Genomic DNA, 23,635 nt, shown 5'->3' on the forward strand with positions numbered 1-23,635 from the left:
TTAAAAAAAAAAAAAAAGTTTAATTAAAGTTGGTGTATTGTGAGTAAATGTATTTTTGTGATAAAAATGCAAAATAATTGTATTGAAGCACAAATAGAGGCTTTTTAATGCATGTTTTCTTTGGAAGTGACACTAATGTACAGTATATGTTTGATCTCCATGGCTAAAATGATCTATTTTGACTGACAGGTCAGTTATAAGCAAACATGATTTTTTTTTATTATTCATTTGTTTCTTTGTTTTTTGTCATTCAGAATATAAAAAAAGAGTGGAATATTTGTTGTCTGGTCTCCTTCAATTCACACAAAACACAAGGCAGAGTTTGGGACAAGCCGCTCACACATGAGGTTGTAATAATCTGAGGTAAAAGTTGTTCTTCTTTTTCTTCTAGGTTTTGTTTTCCATTAAAATATTTCTTCACCTAATTTGTTTTATTTTTACTTAATATTTTGTGTTAATTATTTTTATGTATTACTCTTAATAATTAGAATATAATGTTTATTGGTTTTATGAAGTCAACACTGTAAATTAGTGTTTACAGATTCAGCTGTAGTTGAGCTGTAGTTGAGCTGTAGAGATCCTGAGGTTGTATGTGACTCATGTTGCTGTGTTCTTTGCTAGTTTTCAACCTCCGCCCATTATCCACTCTGAAAACGAGCTGAAGGAGAAGATTACTCTGCTGAAGATAAAAATCTAACACACATCACTCACACACACGTGAAAACACACACCACATGTGCACACACATATTTATACCTGTTTCCTCATCTCCTACACCCCCCTCCCCCCAGTATCAGTGTGATATACAGATCGCAGTAAGGCTGGTCCAGTCCCCATTCAGTAATGAACATCCTGTAGATAAACACTACAGGGCTTTGAACTGTGTCCTCCAACCTCTCACTCACAAACACACGAGTACGAGGTACAGTATACAAACACACACACACACACACTGAAATGTTGCTGCACTTAATACAAGGTGTCCCTGTTTGCCTGTGGTGTTTATCCTCAGTGTCCCGCTGGTGTTTAAATTGAGCTGTAATGTTTCAGGTGATTGTGGAATAACTGCAGTCGACACACGCAGATACTCATAAAAATTACACCATCACTGTTGTAGACATCTTCAGTGTAGAGCGAGCTGGGGAAAAGGAACAATTCCTGTCTTCTCTGCACAACAGGTAACATGTATTTTACACCTCTTATTATTATTATTAATTATTTCAATTTTAATGAAGCATGTGATAATGTCTGTGTGTGTGCGTGTATGTGTGCAGGATGTTGCTGTGGCATGGTTCTCGTTCATCTAACTGGGTGGCGATTCTCAGTCAGGGTTTCCAAGTCACTCCTGCCGAAGCTCCAGTCACTGGAAACATGGTGAAAAACATACCGAGTGTATGAACATCAGGGACGCCATTCACCAGGGGCGACCCGATATAACATCACCGCTCCCGTACCGATCCAATTCACAGTGCGATTTTGTTAGTATCACCATTTTTTATTTTTGTTACAATTCTAAACAAGCCGGGCAAATAATTCACGCCTACCACAAAGGACGCTGAGCCGCCTGGCAACGCGTGAATAGTTTAGGGTGCCATCTGTAGAATTATAGAGGAATGGCCATTTTACTACCTGAAATGCAGATTTCTAGCTTAAAAAATAAATCAATTGATTATTTGTGTAGTGCTATTAACAATGGACGTTGTCAAAAAGCAGCTTTACATAAATAAAATTGCCTGATATAAATTGTGTTTTTGTCATACTTAATAAATTCATAGTTTTATCAGTTTGTTTCTGATGAGCAGCAGGAGGTGCTGAGGAAAATACTTTAAGACTACACAAAGAATAACCTTTGGGAGTAACCAGACTCAAAACCCATCCTCGTCTGGGTGATACCAGATAGCGAGACCGTAAATCAATCCTATAACTGTGTGCTCTGAGAGCAAAAGTGCAACAGGAAATGTTAGAGTTAAAAGGAAGTGCACTGTGTTGAGGTTACACACTGTTCCCCGATGGAGACTTAGGCACAGAGCCGACCAATCAGAGTTCAGCTGTGATGTAAACAGTGTGATGATATTGTTTATTTTAAACACGTCATGGCCGTGAAGTATAACAGCTGTGTGTGTTTGTCTCTCTGCAGTTCGGTAAAGGGATTTATTTTTCTGACATGTCTTCCAAGTGTGCAAACTACTGTCACCCCAGTTTGGAGAACACCGAGGGACTGCTGTTACTGAGCGAGGTGTGCGACTCCAAGTGATGTCTCTGTGTGAGCATATCTTAGCAACACCTTCACCCAGGTTTGATTTCATACAGTGTTTATACACAGTAACGGTCGCTCATCATGAGTTCCAGCCCATGACAGTGACGGTGCTGTGATTAACAAAACATCTGGTTTAGACAGGATGTGAGCTAGCTCGTGTTCTATTTAATTCATGTGATTGCATGATGTTATGTTGCGATGTTAGCTTCCGTAGCACAGCAGGCTAACACAGGCTAGCAGGAGCCAGAGACTTGACTGAGTGATGAAGAAAGGAGAAATATGGCCACTTGGTTGTGAAATGTGTGTGCTGTGTTTGTGATCTCAGGTCGCTCTCGGAGACTGTAATGAGCTTGTAAACACTGATGACAGTGCTGGTCTTCTGCTTCCCGGAAAAATGAGCACCAAAGGCCTGTGCCTGACTTCCCCCGACCCCAACAACTCCATCACACTGTGAGTCCAGACACTTGTCTGAGAATTCTGCTGTTACTGTGGTGGGGGTTATGGGCAGAAGGAGATGTGAAGAGAATCATTTAAGAAAAAAAAAATGGAATTTCATGTTCTGAAAAGCGTTGTGTTTCTGGTTCTGCAGAGACGGTGCAACGGTTCCGCTCGGTCCCGAAGTGAAAACCGACAGAGAACAGAGGATAACACACTCCTATAATGAATATGTGAAATACAAAAAACAACCATCCGTTAAACTGAATCTTGACGGTTTTATTGCCCCTTAGGTTGACCCCTGGATGACCCTTAGGATTTGGTAGGGGGGGCGAGGGTATGCGTTAGACATCGTTTCATTCCTTTTATTATGTTTTGTTATAATAAAAGTAAAATGGATACATAAAAAATGTCATGATTCTTGATATGTTGGTTTTTGTGAAAATAATTTGCGTTTCTCAGGTTTCCTCTGTCACCAAGTTTCATAGGTGAACGAATATTTTAATGGAAGACAAAACCTTGAACAACAAATGTTGCCTCAGATGTGTTGAGTTTTTCTGAAAAAAGTTTCTAAAACGACATTATAAATAACACATAGTCTTGACGCTTAACAGATCTTTCATACATGAAGGTTTACTGACAGACATCATAAACAAATCCCTCAGACACAGTATGTTGCTAAAAGTTTATGAAAAAAAACCTACATAAAGTGAAAATGAGTAAAATAATTGAGTAGATATAATTGAAATGGAAGGTAGAAGATACTAAAAATGATACTATTGTTTAAAAAACAAATGTGCTACATTTACTAAATATTAACTGAATGAAAGAAACAATACACACATTAGCATTTTACATTTTGACATGTAACAAGATCATAAACAATAAGCTGAACTGATCTCATTAGTAAACAGTCTCACAAACAATACTTATGCCACAAGTATTATACAGTTCTTATGTGGAAAGTAGTCTTTTGTTTTAGGTTCTAATGAGTCACTTTTTACATCTGAAAGATTGCACACCTTCACACTTCAAGTTTCCTGCAAACTGTGGGATCCATACAAATGTGTGTGCAGACCTTCTCAAGTCTTAAAGAAGCAATGACAGTCTAAATGAAGACAAGACACTGAATATCCTTGACCAACAGTACCATGCTTCACTCGATAATGATCGAAATTCCTTTTGATGATGCGACAAATGTGCAGAGTTTACACTGCCATCCCATAAGCTGGCACCTAAAAAAGGAACAATAGTGTACAAGTACGTATAAGTGTGACTGTTACTGTAAAGTCTACCAGACTGGTAAAATCGCACTTTCGTCCAAATACATACTTTTTTCACTAATATACATCATCACACTGATCTATGAGTCGTGTTTAAAGTGGGACTTGCGATGAAAATTCTCCAAAACGAAGACATAAAACTAATTTGATTTTGATTTTACAGAGCCCATTGCTGGTAAAATTCCAGTTACCATTTCAGTGGAATGTACAACCTCACATATCGAGACAAAAATATAGAGAGAAATAAAGGGAGCTTTTACTCTAATAAGTGTGTTCTGTTATTCTGCACAATCAAAGCTTTAACTTGAACGTCCCTTGTACTGTATTTGTTTTTGTCCCTTGTATAAAAATGATACCCAACTTTATTTACGCATTACTATCAACTATATCACATTTTTATCTTTGATTAAATGGCTATATTTAATATTTCTGTAACATTAAAAAGGTGACATTTACCTCCTGTTTTATCTCCATTCAACTTCTCTTCATTAGTGGTGACGGTGCTGTGAAAGACATATAGAAAACATATAACATGTTTCTCACACACAAAAAAAATCAATCAGTTTTAGTTTCTTTTACTTACATATCACAACATACATAACATATTTCAATTCGATGTTTTAATTTCATATAACTTTCTCCCAATTATAATTCTGAGAGAAATGTTGTACTTTCACTAAACCTTTATATTTCACAGCTTTAGTTACTAGTACAGTACTTGGCACATTCATTTTATAACATCTGCCGCTGCGTGCTCAGTGTTTAATCATGTTTAAAATACTCATATACAGTAACAAATGGACACTGCACCTCATTTCTGCTGTTTAAACCTGCTTCGGTCTGCGTTTTCTCCTTAAAGTGAAACGAGCAGGTGGACCGTTACACATGGTCTTTGCTCGGTGTTAAATCTCTCCTTTTACACCAGAGTTTAAGTGTCTGTATTAACCGCGCTTTAGCTGAGCAGTTCGGTGGTTGGAACAAACAAGCTAAATCACACTGAACCCCAGGACTGGCATGTTGCTAGCTATCGTAAGCTCTGGAGCTCGGCTGTGACAGGATTCAAAACAGTAACTCACACACTATAAAGTTGTGTGTGCAGACAGACAAAATCATTATTTCAGTAACTTGTGTTAGCTGTTTACTCACCAGGATTTGTAAGGAATGTTCCAGGTGCTTCATGTCCATTCTCACATCCTCACAGCCTTCTTGTCTCTGATGTTACACCAGAATTCCAATGAGCACTTGCACAGGGCAATTTACTCAATTATTTGAGTTTTTGTTGTTAAACATAAAGAATATTGAGTTGGATTTTTGAAACTAATCAGTATAATTACTCCATTATCAAATATTTTGACCGAAATGTATTAAAAATATTAAGTGCATGTTAAAAATATAATTCAGTTAGTCAAATGCTTATTTTTATTCGTGAACTAAACTTGAATTATAGTGTAAATTTAAGACAAAATTAATAGGTTGTTTTTAGGCATTTATTTTGATTTGTCTAACTCAATCATGTTTGTGATTTTTTTAGATTTTATTAAGGTAACATAACCTTTTTATTACTGTGAAATTTACGAGGCCACAGAACCATTTTTTTTTTTTACAAGAAAACAAGACAAAACCATAAACTAGATTAGCTTTTTTCCTGATAAGTTGTTTGATTTTTATAAATAAAGGAATAATTTGCATAGCTTAAATTCCGGTGCAATAACTTTCAACTTTTATAGGTAAAGAAATATTGTAATTAAAGACAAAACCATCAAGAACAACTATTGCCTATGATGTGTTAGAAGAGTTTTCTGAAGTTCTAAAACTATATTAAACTTACACATAGCCTTGACGCTTAACAGATCTTTCAAGTGTGAAGATTTAGTGACAGAAGAACCAAGTCTAAACCATTAAGAACTTATCCTTACATTTTGTTAGATGTTTTTTTTTAAGTTTTTAAAATAAAATTATTACTCACAACCATACAGTAACTAAAAGAAACTAAAAGAAATTTCATATGTGTAAATTTAATGACAGAGAAAACAAGTCTAATCATTCAACAGTATCAACTTCTAACTCAAATACGTTATTGGATTTTTATGAAAAAAATTATTTGTGTAGCTAAAATTCCGGTGTAATAACTCTCAACTTACATAGGTAAAGCAATATTGTAATGGAAGACAAACCAACAAGAACAATAAATGTTGTCTCAAATGTGTTAGAGTTTTTCTGAAAAAGTTTCTAAAACATTATACTTACACTTAGCCTTGACGCTTAACAGATCTTTCATAAATTTAGGTTTATGGATGGACAACACAAACAATTCTCTTAGATAAAGTATGCTGGTAAAGGTTTATGAAAAAGAAAAAGACTGTGTAGTCAAAATTACAATGCATATAAACTTTAATATACACATTAGGCTACCAGGACTTTCACGAGTGAAGGCATAGTGACACAGAGACAACAAAGAAAAAACAAAGAACGTTGACTTTTTAACTTGGTTTTTAGGAAAAGTTTGTAACAGAAGTTTAACACCTCATTGTGCATTTTTTTTATCCACCCTCGTTACATTCCCACAAACACTGGTACGCAGACACACCTACTAGAAAACAAGACAAAATTATAAAGGACCTCAGTTTTTTTTTCTCAGATACGTTGCTTGAATTTTTTGAAAAATAATTTGCGTAGCTAAAATTCCGGTGCATTAACTTTTAACTTTCATAGGTGAAGAAATATTGCCTAGGATGTGTTAGAAGAGTTTTCTGAAAAGTTTCTAAAACGACATTATAAATTACACATAGCCTCGACGTTTAACAGATCTTTCACACATGAAGGTTTGGCGACAGACACCGTAAACAATTCCCTTAAATACAGTATGTTGCTAAAAGTTTATTAAAAAAAAACTGTGTAGTCAAAATTGAAAAGCATATAAACTTTATTATTCACATTTACCTACCATAACTTTTACAAGTTAAGGCATAGTGATGCAGGGAAAACAAGACAAAACCCTAAAGAGTGCTGACTTTTGCCTTATATTTTTGAGAAAAGTTTCTAAGTTTAGCATCTCCTTTGAACTCAGTTGTCTGGTCAAGCTTTTACTACATCAGACACAAGGAAACTCACCTGAAAAAAACCAAAACAATTAAAAAAAAAAAATTGACTTTAACTTGGATTTTAAGAAAGGTTTGTAACAGAATTTTAACACCTCATTTTGCATTTTTTTTAATTACACCCTCTTGTTACATCCCCAACCCAAACACAAACACGTATGCAGATACACATACAAGAAAACAAGACAAAACCATAAAGGACATCAGCTTTTTTCTCAAATACATTGTTTTATTTTTTTTATGAAAAAAATAATTTGTGTAGCTTACATTTCGGTGCAGAAAACTTCAACTTTCATAGGTAATAAAGAAATGTAATCAAAGACAACTAAACCTATTGCCTAAGATGTGTTAAAAGAGTTTTCTGAAACGCTTCTAAAACATTATACTTACACATAGCCTTGATGCATAACAGATCTTTCAAGCGTGAAGGTTTAGTGACTGAGGAATCAACTCTAAACAATCAAGTTGAAAAAAATAAAATTATTACTCACAATTACTAAAAAAAAACTCAAAGAAATTTCATATGTGTAAGTTTAATGACAGACGACAAGTCTAATCATTCAACAGTATCAACTTCTAACACAAATACGGTATGTTGTTAGATTCTTTACAAAAAACAGTACATCTGTGTAACTAAAATTCCAGTCTAATTACTTTTAACTTAGGTGAAGAAATATTGTAATGGAAGACAAAACCATCAAGAACCAAAATTAATGCCTACTAATGCCTACACTTAGCCTTGATGCTTAACAGATCTTTTATACGTTTAGGATTAGTCACAGAGGAACCAAGTCTAAACAATCAAGAACTTCTACTTTTACATTTTGTTAGATGTTTTTTTTTAAGCGTTTCTTAAATAAAATTATTGCTCACAACATTTACTAACAGAACCTAAAAGAAATTTCATATGTGTAATTTTAATGACAGAGGAAACAAGTCTAATCATTCAACAGTATCAACTTCTAAATCAGATACCAAAAAACAATTAATAATTTAATAAATAATTTGTGTACCTTAAGTTCCAGTCTAATTACTTTTACCTTAGGTAAAGAAATATTTTAATGGAAAACAAAACCTAGAAGAAAAAGAACAACAACTTTTACCTCAGATTATTACAACCTCATGTGTGACCCACTTGTCCCAAACTCTGCCTTGTGTTGTGAATTGAAGGAGACCAGACAACAAATATTTCACAAGCCACTCTTTTTTTTTTTTTTTTTGAATGAATAAAAAAAAAATTATAATAAAAAAAAAATCATGTTTGCTTATAAATGACCTGTCAGTCAAAATAGATCATTTTAGCCATGGAGTTCAAACATATACTGTACATTAGTGTCACTTCCAAAGAAAACATGCATTAAAAAGCCTCTATTTGTGCTTCAATAAGATTAAATTGCATTTTTATCACAAAAATACATTTACTCGCAATACACCAACTTTAATTAAACTTTTTTTTTTTTTTTTTTTTTGCTAGAGCCCCATCAGAACTCACTTCTCTTCAGCGCGCGAACTGAAGGAGAGCAGCCGAAACCGGAAGTAGCGGTAACTCTTAAAGGGGCCGTGTCCCGTGTCATAAGCATAACCGAATATTTTAGCATAAGTGAAAAACAATAACATTAAAATAAATTAGCAATAAAATAATCATTTTCAGAGTGTAAAATATCAAAATGTGGACGAATTAATAACAAAAAAGAGAGATTTTGAGTGAAATTAAATGTAAATATCATATCTGCTACACATGCATGGACATAAACACATATGCACGCGCGCGCACACACACATACACACACACACACTTGAGGTAAACATTTTTTAAACAATACTTATAAACATTAGCCCCATCTCCACATGAAAAAAATCTGGTTAAACTTTTATTACATCCTAATCTGATAATAGATGTAAACTAACACCCTTATGCCATTACAACGCCTGCTATGACAAACAGAAAACAGATTTGTTCTTTTCAAGAAAAGTATAGGGTCAGGTTTTTAACACATGGTCCTCGTACATGTAGGGAAGATGTAATATTGGCTTCCACACACTAGAGGGAGCTGTGTTTATTTTGTGTAAGTAAATGTGTGATGGGGCCCTTCTCTAAATTGCTGTGCTTGTTGTTTAGCCTCAGTTGTTTTGTTCTTATGAGAAAGTGAGATGGCAGTTTTTTTTTGTGCTTATAATAATCTGTATATTTGTGTTATCTAGGTTAACCATCCACATAATTTGAAGTAATTATTTTATTTATGGAATGTTTATTGTAAGATATATGGCATTATTTTTTGGTTATTTGGGGTTTTCTTCTTTTTTTTTTTTATTATACATCAGAAAAGATTGTATATAGTTCATTAGTTGTTATGGGGAGATCCATGTTGTTGGATTTGAATTAATATAGTTGTGGCTGCATTTGTAATATTTTATTTTGGTATTTTGTTGTACTTACATTCTATGTTTAATTGAAAAGAAATTGACTTAGTTGTTTTGTTCTTATGAGAAGATTGCCTCTTTGTCAACTGAGGCCTGATGTGGGGGAAAAGCAACTAAATGAAGAGAGAAAGCTGCCCTGCTATCAATTCAGCCACAAATGGTGTCCTCCCTTCTTCTTAATACGTCTAACATAACGCAGAGACTCGTTTGGGAGCACATAAAGAGGGTTACACACACGCACACAGATTCATACATACAAATATATATATATATATAAGCATATGTAAAACAAGCTAGACTTTTAACCGGTCTGTTGGATCAGTTAACTATTCCTGACAAAATGATCAGGGCACACAGTACACTGATGATTCACGGATCAACTTTTGTTTCTTCTATTATTACTAATCACTACACACGGTCACCTCAGTTTTAGTGTTAAAGAAATTTTTAAAAGACATGATAGGCACAGTCCTACCTAAAAATATGGATTAAACAACAGATTGGGATAAACACTGAAAAATAGACACCTTTTGCGACTATGCAGCGGAGGCAGGGTTTCGTCGCGCGGAGAGCCGGCCTATCACAACGCCTGAGGGGAAACCTGTTTGATTCCCTTTTCAACAAACTCCGCGCGTTTAACATCGGACAAGCTCACGCGGTAAAACTTTTCCCGCAGACCTTGCTTTTGTCTTGCTTATTATTCTTTTCTTAGACTTGTTCGTTTATTCGCTCGCATGTTTGCTACATAGTTTTAGTCGTAGCATTGAGAGCATTTTTTCCCTCTTCTTTAAAGAAGAAAAAAAAACACCAACCACTTGGGGCTCTCACCCTCTGCTAACGCTTATTTTTCTTTTCTTTAAATAAGTTGAAAAACGAACAAGTTCGCCAGTCCTCAGTCATTCTAGATCCAAGTTTTTACCAAAGTGAATAAATGTTTTCCAGTTCTCCCCTTGGTAATAAATAAATCTCCCTGTCTTAATAGTTAAGCACAAACACCTTGAAATGAGTCCCCTCAACAAGCATATTTTTTTCAAATAAAATATATAAAACCCCCTGAACAAAATCTTACAATAAATAAATGAATAAATACGTACATATATGAAAGAAATTAGTTAAATGAATGAAACAATGTCTAAATAAATGAGTAAATACGTACATAAATGAATGAAATAAAATGAATGAAATAAAATGAATTTTTATTCATTTAAAAATTAGGTCAACTAAAGGGGCAATAAAACTGGCAAGATTTTGTTTGATGAAAGGTTGTTAGGACTTATTTTCCTCACCCGCAAACACCCATGGAACTTTACCTCCCTAATAAGTGTGTGTGAGTGTAACTTAATCTTTCATGTAATGTTATTTTTTAGGGTTTTTTTTTTTTTTTTTGCCTAATCAAAGTTAAAAACAGAACGTCAGAGTAATTTACACTGGATTATGATTAAACTCTCGGGGTGTGATCGCTGCTCCATGCTTGTTTGACTTGTTTGGATTGATATCAGGTTACATTTTTACTGCAAATGTAAATGGAGCTTCAGGATTAGATTTACACAAACGTTTGATTCAAACAGTGTACTTATATATTATTTTATGTGCAGAACATCTGGATCTCATCAGTAATAAATATTACAGTCCAAACAAACATCACTAAAAGTTAAACTGTATCCTCAGCAGGTACTTCATGAGAACCTAAGCAGGATCGTACTTCACATATTCATTATAGGGGAGTGTGTATCCTCTGTTCTGTTCTCTGACGGTTTTCACTCCGGGACCGAATGTGTATCCTTTGTTCTGTTCTCTGTCGGTTTTTTACTCCGGGACCGAATGTGTATCCTCTGTTCTGTTCTCTGTCGGTTTTCACTCCGGGACCGAATGTGTATCCTCTGTTCTGTTCTCTGTCGGTTTTCACTCCGGGACCGAGTGTGTATCCTCTGTTCTGTTCTCTGTCGGTTTTCACTCCGGGACTGAGCGGAACCGTTGCACCGTCTCTGCTCACATGAATCAAATTAACATGAGCTAGCTCACATCCTGTGTAAACCAGATGTTACGTTTTTGTTAATCACAGCACCGTCACTGTCATGGGCAGGAACTCATGATGAGCAACCGTCACTGTGTATAAACACTGTGCGAAATCAAACCTGGGTGAAGGTGTTGCTCAGATATGCTCACACAGAGACGTGTACCACTTGGGTGTCTGCAGGAGTCACACACCTCGCTCCGTAACAGCAGTCCCTCTGTGTTCTCCAAACTGGGGTGACAGTAGTTTGCACACTTGAAAGACCGAACTGCAGAGAGACAAACACACACAGCTGTTACATTTCACGGCCATGACGTGTTTAAAATAAACAATATCATCACACTGTTTACATCACAGCTGAACTCTGATTGGTCGACTCTGTGCCTGAGTCTCCATCGGGGAACAGTGTGTAACCTCAACACAGTGCACTTCCTTTTAACTCTAACATTTCCTGTTGCACTTTTGCTCTCAGAGCACACAGTTATAGGATTGATTTACGGTCTCGCTATCTGGTATCACCCAGACGAGGATGGGTTTTAAGTCTGGTTACTCCCAAGGGTTATTCCTCGTGTAGTCTCAGAGAGTTTTTCCCTCAGCGCCTCCTGCTGCTCATCAGAAACAAACTGATAAAACTATGAATTACAAAAATAAAAAATGGTGATACTAACAGAATCACACTGTGAATTGAGTCGGGATGGGAGGGGTGATGTCATATCGGGTCGCCCCTGGTGAATCCCATCCCTGATGTTCATACACTCGGTATGTTTTTCACCATGTTTCCAGTGACTGGAGCTTCGGCAGGAGTGACTTGGAGACCCTGACTGAGAATCCCCACCCAGTTGGACAGACGAGAACCATGCCACAGCAACATCCTGCACACATACACGCACACACACAGACATTATCACATGTTTCAATAAAATTGAAATAATTAATAATAATAATAAGAGGTGTAAAATACATGTTACCTGTTGTGCAGAGAAGACAGGAATTGTTCTTTTTCCCCAGCTCGCTCTACACTGAAGATGTCTACAACAGTGATGGTGTAATTCTTATGTGTATCTGCGTGTGTCGACTGCAGTTATTCCACAATCACCTGAAACATTACAGCTCAATTTAAACACCAGCGGGACACTGAGGATAAACACCACAGGCAAACAGGGACACCTTGTATTAAGTGCAGCAACATTTCAGTGTGTGTGTGTTTGTATACTGTACCTTGCACTCGTGTGTTTGTGAGTCGAGAGGTTGGAGGACACAGTTCAAAGCCCTGTAGTGGTTATCAATGGGATGTTCATTACTAGTGGGGACTGGACCAGCCTTACTGCGATCTGTATATCACACTGATACTGGGGGGAGGGGGGTGTAGGAGATGAGGAAACAGGTATAAATATGTGTGTGCACATGTGGTGTGTGTTTTCACGTGTGTGTGAGTGATGTGTGTTAGATTTTTATCTTCAGCAGAGTAATCTTCTCCTTCAGCTCGTTTTCCGAGTGGATAATGGGCGGAGGTTGAAAACTAGCAAAGAACACAGCAACATGAGTCACATACAACCTCAGGATCTCTACAGCTCAACTACAGCTCAACTACAGCTGAATCTGTAAACACTAATTTACAGTGTTGACTTCATAAAACCAATAAACATTATATTCTAATTATTAAGAGTAATACATAAAAATAATTAACACAAAATATTAAGAAAAAAAAAACACAAATGAACCTGCACTTTACCTTTAAAAAAAAAAAGTAAAATAAACCCCGACAGATAAGTGTTTCCGTGTGTGTGTGTGTGAATCTAAATTAAGCAACTCTTTCCCCTTCTCGTCTTGCACAGTTAGGGTCATTATGTAAACTGTCATATTTCCAATATACTTTCCTTTTACATTTAATGTTTTGTTATATGAAGTATGAACATAAGTGTAAGAATATGATGTAGCGTGTTTTAAGGTAATGTGGGACACTTTTTGTTTGTAAAGTGTTTTACACAGCAGACCCCCCCCCTCTTAATCACTGCAGCTAGATTTTTTTTTGTAGTAAAAGTGGATTTATTGTTTATCTATCCGCTAAATGTCAGTAGTGAGTAATCGTAAGGATTCATGTTCAAAAAGAGCGGAGAACAAGTAGCTTTATTTATTTATTTATTTTTTTAGAACTGAACACAACAATAACAAATATACAAAACTATCAAGACATCTAAATAGTACAAAAAAATTAAAATAAAAAATTAATATAAAACAAGACAAAGGGTTTACATTAATCATTACAAACATTATTTTACAAATACTTCTTCCCCGACAACTACATACAGCTACTAAATAAAAATAATTATAGAAAACAAGATGGAATCATTTAAAAAAAAAAAAAGATTCAGTTCTTTAGCAAATAGTATTGTTTGCTTACACTTTTTACTGTCAATAATCTGAATAGAATCCATGTATAGTTCTATATCAACTAAGCAAGCCTTTAAACAGGGCTTCGAAATTACTATTTCTGTCACTTTTATGAATATGAAATTTACCAAATAAAATTATAAGATTCAACATAAAATTAATGGCTATACTCTTTAATTCAAAATAAAATAACACATCTTTTGAATAATTATATATCTAATAATCTAAATATAAATAATAATCTAAAAAATATATAATAATTTAATATCTGTAAAACAAACGTTCCAGAAAAATTTCCCTCGAGGCTGTAGGGATCTATTTTTATAAAACATTTTTTACTATTAAAATTTTTTACTATTAATATCAACTCCATTCAGACAGAGAGCAGGTTCAGATCGACAAATATTATATGACATCATATGAACTCTCATCAACATAAGTAAACCTGTGGGGATGGCTTTCATTACATAATTATAATCTTTATATTTTATAGGAAATGACCTTTTGTTCATAAAATTTTCATAAGAAAGCAAATTAGCTGATTGGTCTAAAATGTCAGACAAATAACAGATACCTTTATCCATCCAGCTTTGTAAATAAAGAGATTTACGATTAACTGTAATGAAAGCATTATTCCACAGGATCACTTTATGAGAAGAAAAGTTGTGTACATAACATAACTTCCAAGCCTTCAGAGCTTGTTGATAGAAATTGGATAATGCCACAGGAAATTTATTAATAGAATAATCGCACGTTAACAAAAAACGCAATCCTCCAACCTTTTTGAAAATATTAAAAAGTATAAAAAAAACAAATGGAGTCAGGTTTAAGCAAACAATTCCTAAGCCATTTCACTTTAAAAGTATAATTTAAATCACAAAAATCCAAAATTTCAAATCCGCCTTCATTTCTGGGGCCTTGAAGAATTTTTTTTGTGACAATGCTGGGTAAATAAATCTAGATACCCCTTCTACCTTGGTTAATAAAACCCCAATTATTAAAGATTCTTTGAGCTTTTTGTAGTTTAGGGGAATTGTTTAACTCTTGTCTCTCTGTCAGATCTTTAGTAATATTTATTCCTAATTGGGATATTGGACAGAAGCTTTTCACTTGAATTATAAAGACACATTATTTCACATTTATTAACATTTAACCTTAATCCAGAAGCATCGGAAAATTCATTTACTAACTGTAAAGCTGCAGGCAACAGTTCTTTATCTCTCAAAAAAAGAACAGTATCATTTGCAAATTGAGATAATCTAATCTCTTTACTAAAGATACTGATTCCTTTCACAGTTAAAGAGTTCAATATTTTAATAGAGAGACACTCTACAACTATAAGAAACAAAAACGGGGATATAGGACAACCTTGACGCACTACTCTACAAACAGAAAATCTTTTAGAAGTATGTGGATATAAGTTTATGGAGCTATTAATACCTTTATGAAACATTTTAATAATAGAGATAAACCTCTCTCCAAATCCAAAAAATTGTAAAGCCTTAAACATAAATTGATGCTCGATTGTATCAAAAGCTTTGTGGAAATCTAGACAAACCATTAACGCTTCTGACTTTACCAAATTCGAATAATCTAACAAATCCAAAATTAGTCTAATGTTCCAACTTATATGCCTTCCAGCCATAAATTCTGTTTGACACTCACTGATGATTTCACTTAGACCTTTTTTAAGTGATTTGCATAAATATGGGATAATAATTTATAGTCTACATTCAGTAATGTTATAGGACGCCAGTTGTCTAAGATCAACTGATCTTTATCAGGCTTAGGCAACAGAGTTATTAACCCCTGTTTCATAGAAGATTATATTTCCTTCGTTTCAATACAGTCCTTATACATTTTAAATAAAGGGTTCTTAATTAGGTCCCAGAAACAAAAGGAACCGAAGACCAATACAGAAAGACTTAGATGGAGCTTCTTCCCGCAGGCGATACACTCTTAATCAGTACACCACACAGTCCTGAATTTTTGCACATCCACACACATGCTCCCTGCACTCTCTCTGGACATTATGGATATTCATTCACACTAGTGGTCACTGCACACCTGCACATTTCTTACCTTTTCTATTTTATTCTGTCCCAAACCCCCACACACACACACCAACCAAACTTTTTGGCACCAGTCGCCACTGGTTGATTGACATAAAGCTGGAAAGGTTACAAAGTGATTTCAAAAGACTTTGGGCCGACTTTTTGCAAACAAAAAGAGGAAGATGAATTCCTAAATGTATCGAACAATTCTTCAGGACGATGTAAGAGTGTCTTTATGTCAGCTGAAACTCTGTAGATGTTGGGTGATGCAACAGGACAATAAACCGAAACACCAGAGCAAGTTCACAACAGAACACCTTCAGATAAACAAAACCCTACATTTGAAGTGGCTGAGTCAGAGGCCAGACCTCAACCCAATAGAGATGATATGGGATTATTTAAAGAGACACATGCGACGTCCAAAGAATATGACAGAGCTAAAGCAGTTCTGCCAGGAAGAATGGGTGAAAATTCCTCCTGATGGATGTCCAGGACTGATCCACAGCTACAGGAAGTGTTTGGTTTAGGTTATTGCAGCCAAGGGGGCGGGGCCAACCAGTTATTTATTAATTCCAAGGTTTCACTTATTTTCCTACCACTATTTAAAATGTCGAATGAGTGTCGAATTGTGTTATTATTTTAGGTACATTATATTTATCAATACTCGACTTAGATAAAGAACAAATCAGATTTTATGACAATTTAATGCAGAAAACCATGGAATTCCAAAAGGTTCACCTCATTTTTCTTGCCACCGTACACTTACACTATAACTTCCTTTGCTTGTATATTCGTGCCTTTCTGTTTGATCATCGCTGTAATTACAGGACTGATTAAGTGGTTCTGTATGTCACAGTCTGAAATGAGTAACGCACTGTAGTGTCTCCTGTGTGGATCCTTCAGTAGATCAGAAAGCAGATTCACTTCTGCCTTTCGTGGATTATTGTAGTTCAGATTCAGTTCTCTCAGGTGTGATGAGCGGTTTGACCTCAGCAGTTTATGAAGACATTCCTCTGATGGGTCATATTTACTCAAATCAAACTCATCCAGCTCTTTTTCTGAGTTCAGTAACACAAACACCAGAGCTGACCACTGAGAAGAAGAGTCTGACTCCACGGAGACGACTAGATGCTCCTCTATGTAAATCTGTACTTCCTGCACTAGATAATGATCATTCAGTTCATTCAGACAGTGAAACAGATTGATGGATTTCTTTGGAGAAAGATTCTCTCTGATCTTCTCCTTGATGTACTCGACTGTTTCCTGTTTGCTGTGAGGGCTGCTTTCCTTCTGTGGCATTAAGCCTTGTAAGAGAGTCTTACACTCTAATGAGAGAGATTACACTCTAATGAGAGAACCAGGAGGAAATGGAAGAAAAGATCCAGGTGTCCATTCTCACTATGTAAGGCCTTGTCCACTGCACTCTTCAAGAAATTGGACATTTTTGATGTTTTAAAGAAAAACAATTCAGTAGTTTGTCCCTGAAGCACATTTCTGTTCTCTAAAAAGGTGAGAAATGTGTATAAAGTAGCCAGAAACTCCTGAACACTCAGATGCACAAAGCTGAAGACCTTCCCCAAGTGAAGCCCAAACTCCTCTCTGAAGATTTGGGTACACACTCCTGACACTTCTCTGACATCAATGCCACATTCTCTCAGATCTTCCTCATAGAAGATCAGGTTTCCTTTCTTCAGCTGTTGGAAAGTTTTCCCAGTGCCAGGATACTCTCTCTAGTCTGCTGAGGATCAGGGTCACATTTCTGATGGTACTTTTGGTCCCCGTGTTTGATCTGAAAGATCAGGAAGTGTGTAAACATTTGAATCAGAGTCTTGGGAATCTCTCCACTCTCGGCTTCACCCAACATTCTCTCTAGAACAGTGGCTGAGATCCAGCAGAAGACTGGGATGTGGCACATGATGTGGAGACTTCCTGTAGACTTCATGTGTGTGATGATTTTTTTTTGGAAATACTTCTCTTTCTGAGGATCACTGAACCCTTGTACCTCTGTTACCTGATCTACACACTCAGGAGGGATCTGATTGGCTGCTTCTGGTCAAGAGGTGATCCAGAGGAGAGCAGGGGGAAGGATGTTCTCCTTGATGAGGTTTTTTAGCAGCACATCCACTGAGGCTGACTCTGTCACATCACACAATCTCTCATTGTTCTGGAAATTTAGAGGCTCATCCAGATCTGGAAAAAGTCGACACTCATCCAGACCATCAAAGATGAACAACATCCTGTACTGATAATAATGTCTAAATTTTAATTTGTTTGTTTCAGGGAAAAGGTAATGAAGAAATTTCATCAGACTGAACTTTTTCTCCTTTATCAGATTCAGCTCTCTAGTGGAAACATGAAGGTGACATCCTTATTTGCTTTTCCTTCAGCCCAGTCCAGAATAGACTTCTGCACAGAGACAGTTTTTCCAATTCCAGCGACTCCTTTAGTCAGGACAGTTCTGATGTCTTTTCCTTTAAAGAGCTCATAACATTTGATAGGTGTCTCCTGTGTTGCTAGTCTCCTGGATACTGTCTCAATCTGTCTCACCTGATGTTCATTATTGACATCTACGCTTCCTCCCCTTTGTAATGTAGAGCTCTGTGTAGATATCATTTAGAAGCATTGCAGTTCCATGATCTGAGATTCCCCTTCTGGGTTTTCTGACATTTCTTTCTTAATTTGGACTTGAATTTTTGATGACATGCAGGACGGAATTCTGTACAAAAAAAGAAAGCATTCGGTTCAATTACTATTCTAACAAAGTCATCAAAAAGTATTAGAAAAATTAAAATGCTACATGTCAGAAAGCCTATTTAAGGAAATAGGGAATAAAATTTTTTCATGTTTCTAAGGGGACGATTATTGGTGTGAGACCTACTGGAATGTACAGCTGTCCATCATTGTTTATGTTGATGCTAAGTTTCTATATGGGTTCATATAATACAGGTAAGTCGGAACGATGTTGTATTTAATTATTACATAATATGCAGGTTATTGCTATTTCCGATGTTTATTTCACCCGTAATGTTTTTAATCGGTTATTTGCCGCCGCGATTGCCGCGAGGATTCTGCTGAGTCATCATTGTTGTGTTAGCGCTATATGTAGCTGTTCTGAACGCGTTTATTTGTGTTTGCCTATACAAATAGATATTTTTTAGTTCGCTATTGTTAATCAGACTGTCACATTGAGTACGGATATTTCTGTTTAATATATTTAAGTTAAAAATGCATATTTGTTGATAAATACTATTGGTGCTGTTTATTGTGTTAATCAATGTTATTGTCAATTCAAAGTCAGTAATTAGTAATATATAATTATTCCCCTTGTTTTTTGTAAACCATTATTCATACTAGAGACATAAGCAGATGCATATATTGAAAAAATAAATGTTTCAATCTCAAGACTTCTCCTGCTCTCCTGATTCTCTGACCGGAATCTAGTTCATACATGTCCGCTTCAACCAGTCGTAATTTCAATGTAGTAAAGTTTCCCATTAATGATATAAATCTAGTTGTTTAGATTTTTTTTTATTTAGTTACTAGTATACAAAAACAATCAAATTGAATTTAATTTATTATATTTATGATACCAATAACCCCATGACCCAGAGCACTTACTGTTCTGTAGCGTGTTAGCGAGGTCAGTCTGGTTCATGTTCCTCAGGATGTACAGTGTGATCTTCTGCACTTCATCTCTCACATCACTCTGATCCTTCTCACTGTCAGACCATTCTGGATAATCCGCACTAAATAACTTCATGAATCTTTCTAACTCCTGTGGTTCAGTGGGAGTGTAACAGTCATGTTCCCGAACTACGTCTTATAGCTGATTACTTTATAATGCTGAATGTGGGGTTAAAGCAAAACCTGACACAATAATATTTTAGTCATTTGTATAGACCTCTATAAAGTGCAAATAATACGTAATAATGCATAATAAACACATACCTTGAAGACAGACTTTATCTTTTGCTTGTTTCTGTTAGTTTTACTCTTTTGGTCACTGTGGATAAACAAATATTTATAATAATTCTTCTTTTAAGGTTTTATAACTGGGATAACAATGGTGTGTGTGTGTGTGTGTGTGTGTGTGTGTGTGTGTGTGTGTGTGCCTCGTCTAATAATACACTTTTGTCCAAATGCACGCTAATATCTCTCAAACTAATGTGAAATTCATGTGAAAATCATTTATCATGACAAATTCTTTGGTAATGTGGTAAGTAACTGATTAAGAACACTATTAATATATGAGCACCAAGGTACTGCATGCGTCACATGGTCACACCACAGCTGTATAATGTTAGCATAAGAAGCTGACATCTGACCCACCCCAAATCTGACCACGCCCTATTTTCACTTCCACAGGGAATAACTGTGTGGCCCCTCAACATTTTGCAGCTGCATCAGACCAGTTTCATGCTGCAATCTTTAACCTAATGTTAAACCAAATCAGTGCGGATCAAATCGGATCAAAGAAAAAAATACCTGAATTTCACCTCTAGAATTACAGAACTGGTCGAATCGTGGAAACCCCATTTTTCTTTGATGAGATACAAATGACTCTATGACATGGACTAAGACTTTTATGTATCGCCACCAAACTGGGCCTATGTGATCTAAGGACATTGAGGATGTAAAATTGTAGTGGTATTTTTGATATCTCAAACTGTGGTTAATGGTTAATAATTTTCTGTGTGACATTATATTCAGTGACACATTTAGTGACATCACTTTGAGTAACATCATGGTGTGATGGTGCCACCTGGAGCAGACAGAGTTAAGGGCTTTTCTCACTGAGCCAGCAGTGGCAGATTTTCAAAAAATTTATTTAAAAAAATAGTATACTGTAAGTATATATTAAATTGATGATCATGTTGCACCCATAGCCGTTTGAGTGTTGATGCCGTGATAATGTTTTTGGTTCACATAAGCCTTCTCCTTTGTGCTCGGGTGTGTGTGCCATGGATGATGCCCTCTACTCCAGGAAAACTACAGAAATGCAGCTTATTTTTCGTTGATGTTGAGTGGTGGGGAAATGTAAATCTGCACATGATCTGTGATGCTGCAAGAGCAAAGTTTGATTTATTTTTTCTAACAATGTCGGCTGACACAAACCCAAATCATCACGGTTTTAAAGCTGCATCTTCGCTACGAATACGAAATGCTCGTTAATGGAACAGTTGCATACCGCATGGAACAGTCAAAAAGAATATTCCATTTTTGTTTAAACGTATTTTGACTTTAAACGACAACTTAAGACATATCTGTTTCTTCAGTAGCCTACTGATTAATTTTTCAGGAGACCCTGGCCACGAGGTGGGGTACACAATGCAAGGGGTGCCAATACATCCCAGGGCACACACATGTACTTAGGCTAATTGGCATTTCATCAATATACAAAATTATCCTTTATTTAGTTAATGCAAAAAGAATATTTCTATTGTTGGTAATGTACCACATGATTTACATCATACTTACCTGAGTTCAAGAGAACAGTCCTGTAGTTCGAAGTGTAACGGCTCATCTATTGACTGTTTACTCTTCATGGACACACACTGGGATCTGGTAAGTCTGATCTTTTTCTGCATGATTACAAAGATAGAGGATTGATTTTTTTCATTGTGAACTTAGTGTTGCTTTGTGTGTTCACTATTACTTTTATACTTTTATATCAGCAATATGAAGAGTTCTGTTTATATATACATGGCCATAAAAAAAGTATTTGCCCCTTCCTGATTTTTTTTCATATTTGTCACACTTAAATGATTGCAATCATTAAACAAATTTAAATATTACAAAGATATTTAGAGTAGAAGGAAAATACAGTTAAATGATGATTTCATTTATTATGAGAAGAAAGCTGTCCAAACCTACCTGGCCCTATGTGGAAAAATAATCCCCCACACCCAACCCTTGCTGAATCATGAATTAAGAATCATGAACCCTTTTTTTTTTTTTTTTGGAAAAATAAGCTAAATTTCATTTGCCACACCCAGGCGTGATTACTACCATACCTGTTTAATCAAGAAATTACTTAAACGGAACCTGTCTGAAAAAGTCACTCACTCTAAATGATCTAAAAAAAAAAAAAAAAAAAAGCAACCCGATCTAAAGAAATTCATGGAATTCAAAAACAGATGGGAAACAAAGTAATTATACTTTAGCTCAGTCTGGAAAGGGTTACAAAGTCATTTCTAAAGCTTTGGGACTTCTAGCAAACCACACATTCTCCATAAATAGGGAAACCTTGGAACAGAGGTCCTGGTAAACCTTAACAGGAATGGACGGCCTACTAAAATTACTTCAAGAGTGCATCAACTCATCCTCATATAAAATAACCCAGAACAACATCTAAAGACGTATAGTGATATGGTAGCATGGTCTAGGTTCAGGGCCTGGACCACTTTGTCTTTCAGCTGTTCCTTTTCAGGGGTCGCCACAGCTAATCATCTGCCTTCATTCTTCGTCTTTCAGCCCAACTAACTTCATGTCCTCTCTCACTGCATCCATAAATCTCCTCTTTGGTCTTCCTCTAGACCTCCTGCCTGGCAGTTCCAACCTCAGCATCCTTCTACTGATATATTCACCATCTCTCCTCTGAACATGTCCAAACCACCTTAATCTGACCTCTCTGACTTTATCTCCAAAACATCTAACATGGGTTGTTATGATGGACCCCCCAAAAGAACTTTAACAACAGTCTATTTCAATTTACTGTTACAACAGTAATCTTTTTATTATTTATTTATGTATTTATTTATTTTATTTTTTATTTTTATTAAACAACTTCTCTGCATGCCAAAAATTGCCCCTTGGGGATAAAAAAAGTTTTTTTTTTTATTAAATTGAATTGAATTGATACATGTAAAAAGATATATAATCATCTTAAATGTAATTATTTTCTAAATTTTAAATGTAAACATTTAATTGTAATAGTTAAAAAAAATTTAAATTTACTTTTTTATTCTTCAAACTAGAATAAGAATTGGTTTTGGTCTGTATTATAGCTACAGCTTCATCAATTTAATCTATTCATTAGTCGTGTGATTCTCATCAGGCACTGCTTAAAAAGTCACCACCTCAACTTTATATAAAATAAAGTACATCATACGGCCACACACACATTATGGATCAGTCGTTATATTCCTTTGGAGTGTGAGAGGAAACTGGAGAACCCTGAGGAAATTAACCAAGCCCAAGGGAGAACATGAACCACCAACCCTGGAGGTCTGATGCAGTGGTGCAAGCAGCTGAGCTACTGTGAAAAATCAAAAAAGTTCAATATTAATAAAATTAACAAAAAATAAACAGCTTATGCATAAACTGAATGAAGTAACTAATACAAAAATACATAAATGTTATAATATGTAGAGAAAAAAACTAACATCCTTTATAATTAAAAAGAACATTTTGCTTTCTTATGTTTAGTATAGGACCTTATTATGTAAATGTCTTTACTGACATGCAGCCACACACACACACACACACACTCATACATATCGCACCCCCAGAGACCCAGGAAAAACTCCCTGAGATGGCAATAGGAAGAAACCTTGAGAGGAACCAGACTCAACAGGGAACCCATCCTCATCTGGGTGATAACGGATAGAGATGATATAACATCATGTGTGTTATGCAGCTGAAAGTACAATATAACAGAATTTTTTTTAATTAACATGAAG

The 23,635-nt window shown here is 35.6% G+C and overlaps 1 protein-coding gene across 3 annotated transcripts; it reads left to right on the forward strand.

Moving 5' to 3' along the window:
- The first annotated feature begins 252 nt into the window (after positions 1-252).
- Positions 253-3,034, forward strand: LOC128510777 (poly [ADP-ribose] polymerase 2-like). 3 transcript variants are annotated; one of them, XM_053483290.1, is made up of 6 exons: positions 253-363; positions 622-1,178; positions 1,275-1,478; positions 2,138-2,236; positions 2,583-2,707; positions 2,847-3,034. In XM_053483290.1, the coding sequence occupies exons 3-6, from the start codon at positions 1,395-1,397 to the stop codon at positions 2,983-2,985; spliced, it is 447 nt and encodes a 148-aa protein (XP_053339265.1). In that variant the 5' UTR covers positions 253-363; positions 622-1,178; positions 1,275-1,394; the 3' UTR covers positions 2,986-3,034. The 3 variants fall into 3 exon arrangements, 2 of the variants coding, with proteins under 2 accessions (XP_053339265.1, XP_053339266.1); XR_008356132.1 differs by lacking the exon at positions 253-363 and having other exon boundaries at positions 564-1,178; positions 2,138-2,294; XM_053483291.1 differs by lacking the exon at positions 253-363 and having other exon boundaries at positions 564-1,178; positions 2,177-2,236.
- The last annotated feature ends 20,601 nt before the right edge of the window (positions 3,035-23,635 follow it).

Source organism: Clarias gariepinus, chromosome 22, assembly GCF_024256425.1.
Source record: "Clarias gariepinus isolate MV-2021 ecotype Netherlands chromosome 22, CGAR_prim_01v2, whole genome shotgun sequence".
In the NCBI taxonomy this organism is placed as follows: domain Eukaryota; kingdom Metazoa; phylum Chordata; class Actinopteri; order Siluriformes; family Clariidae; genus Clarias; species Clarias gariepinus.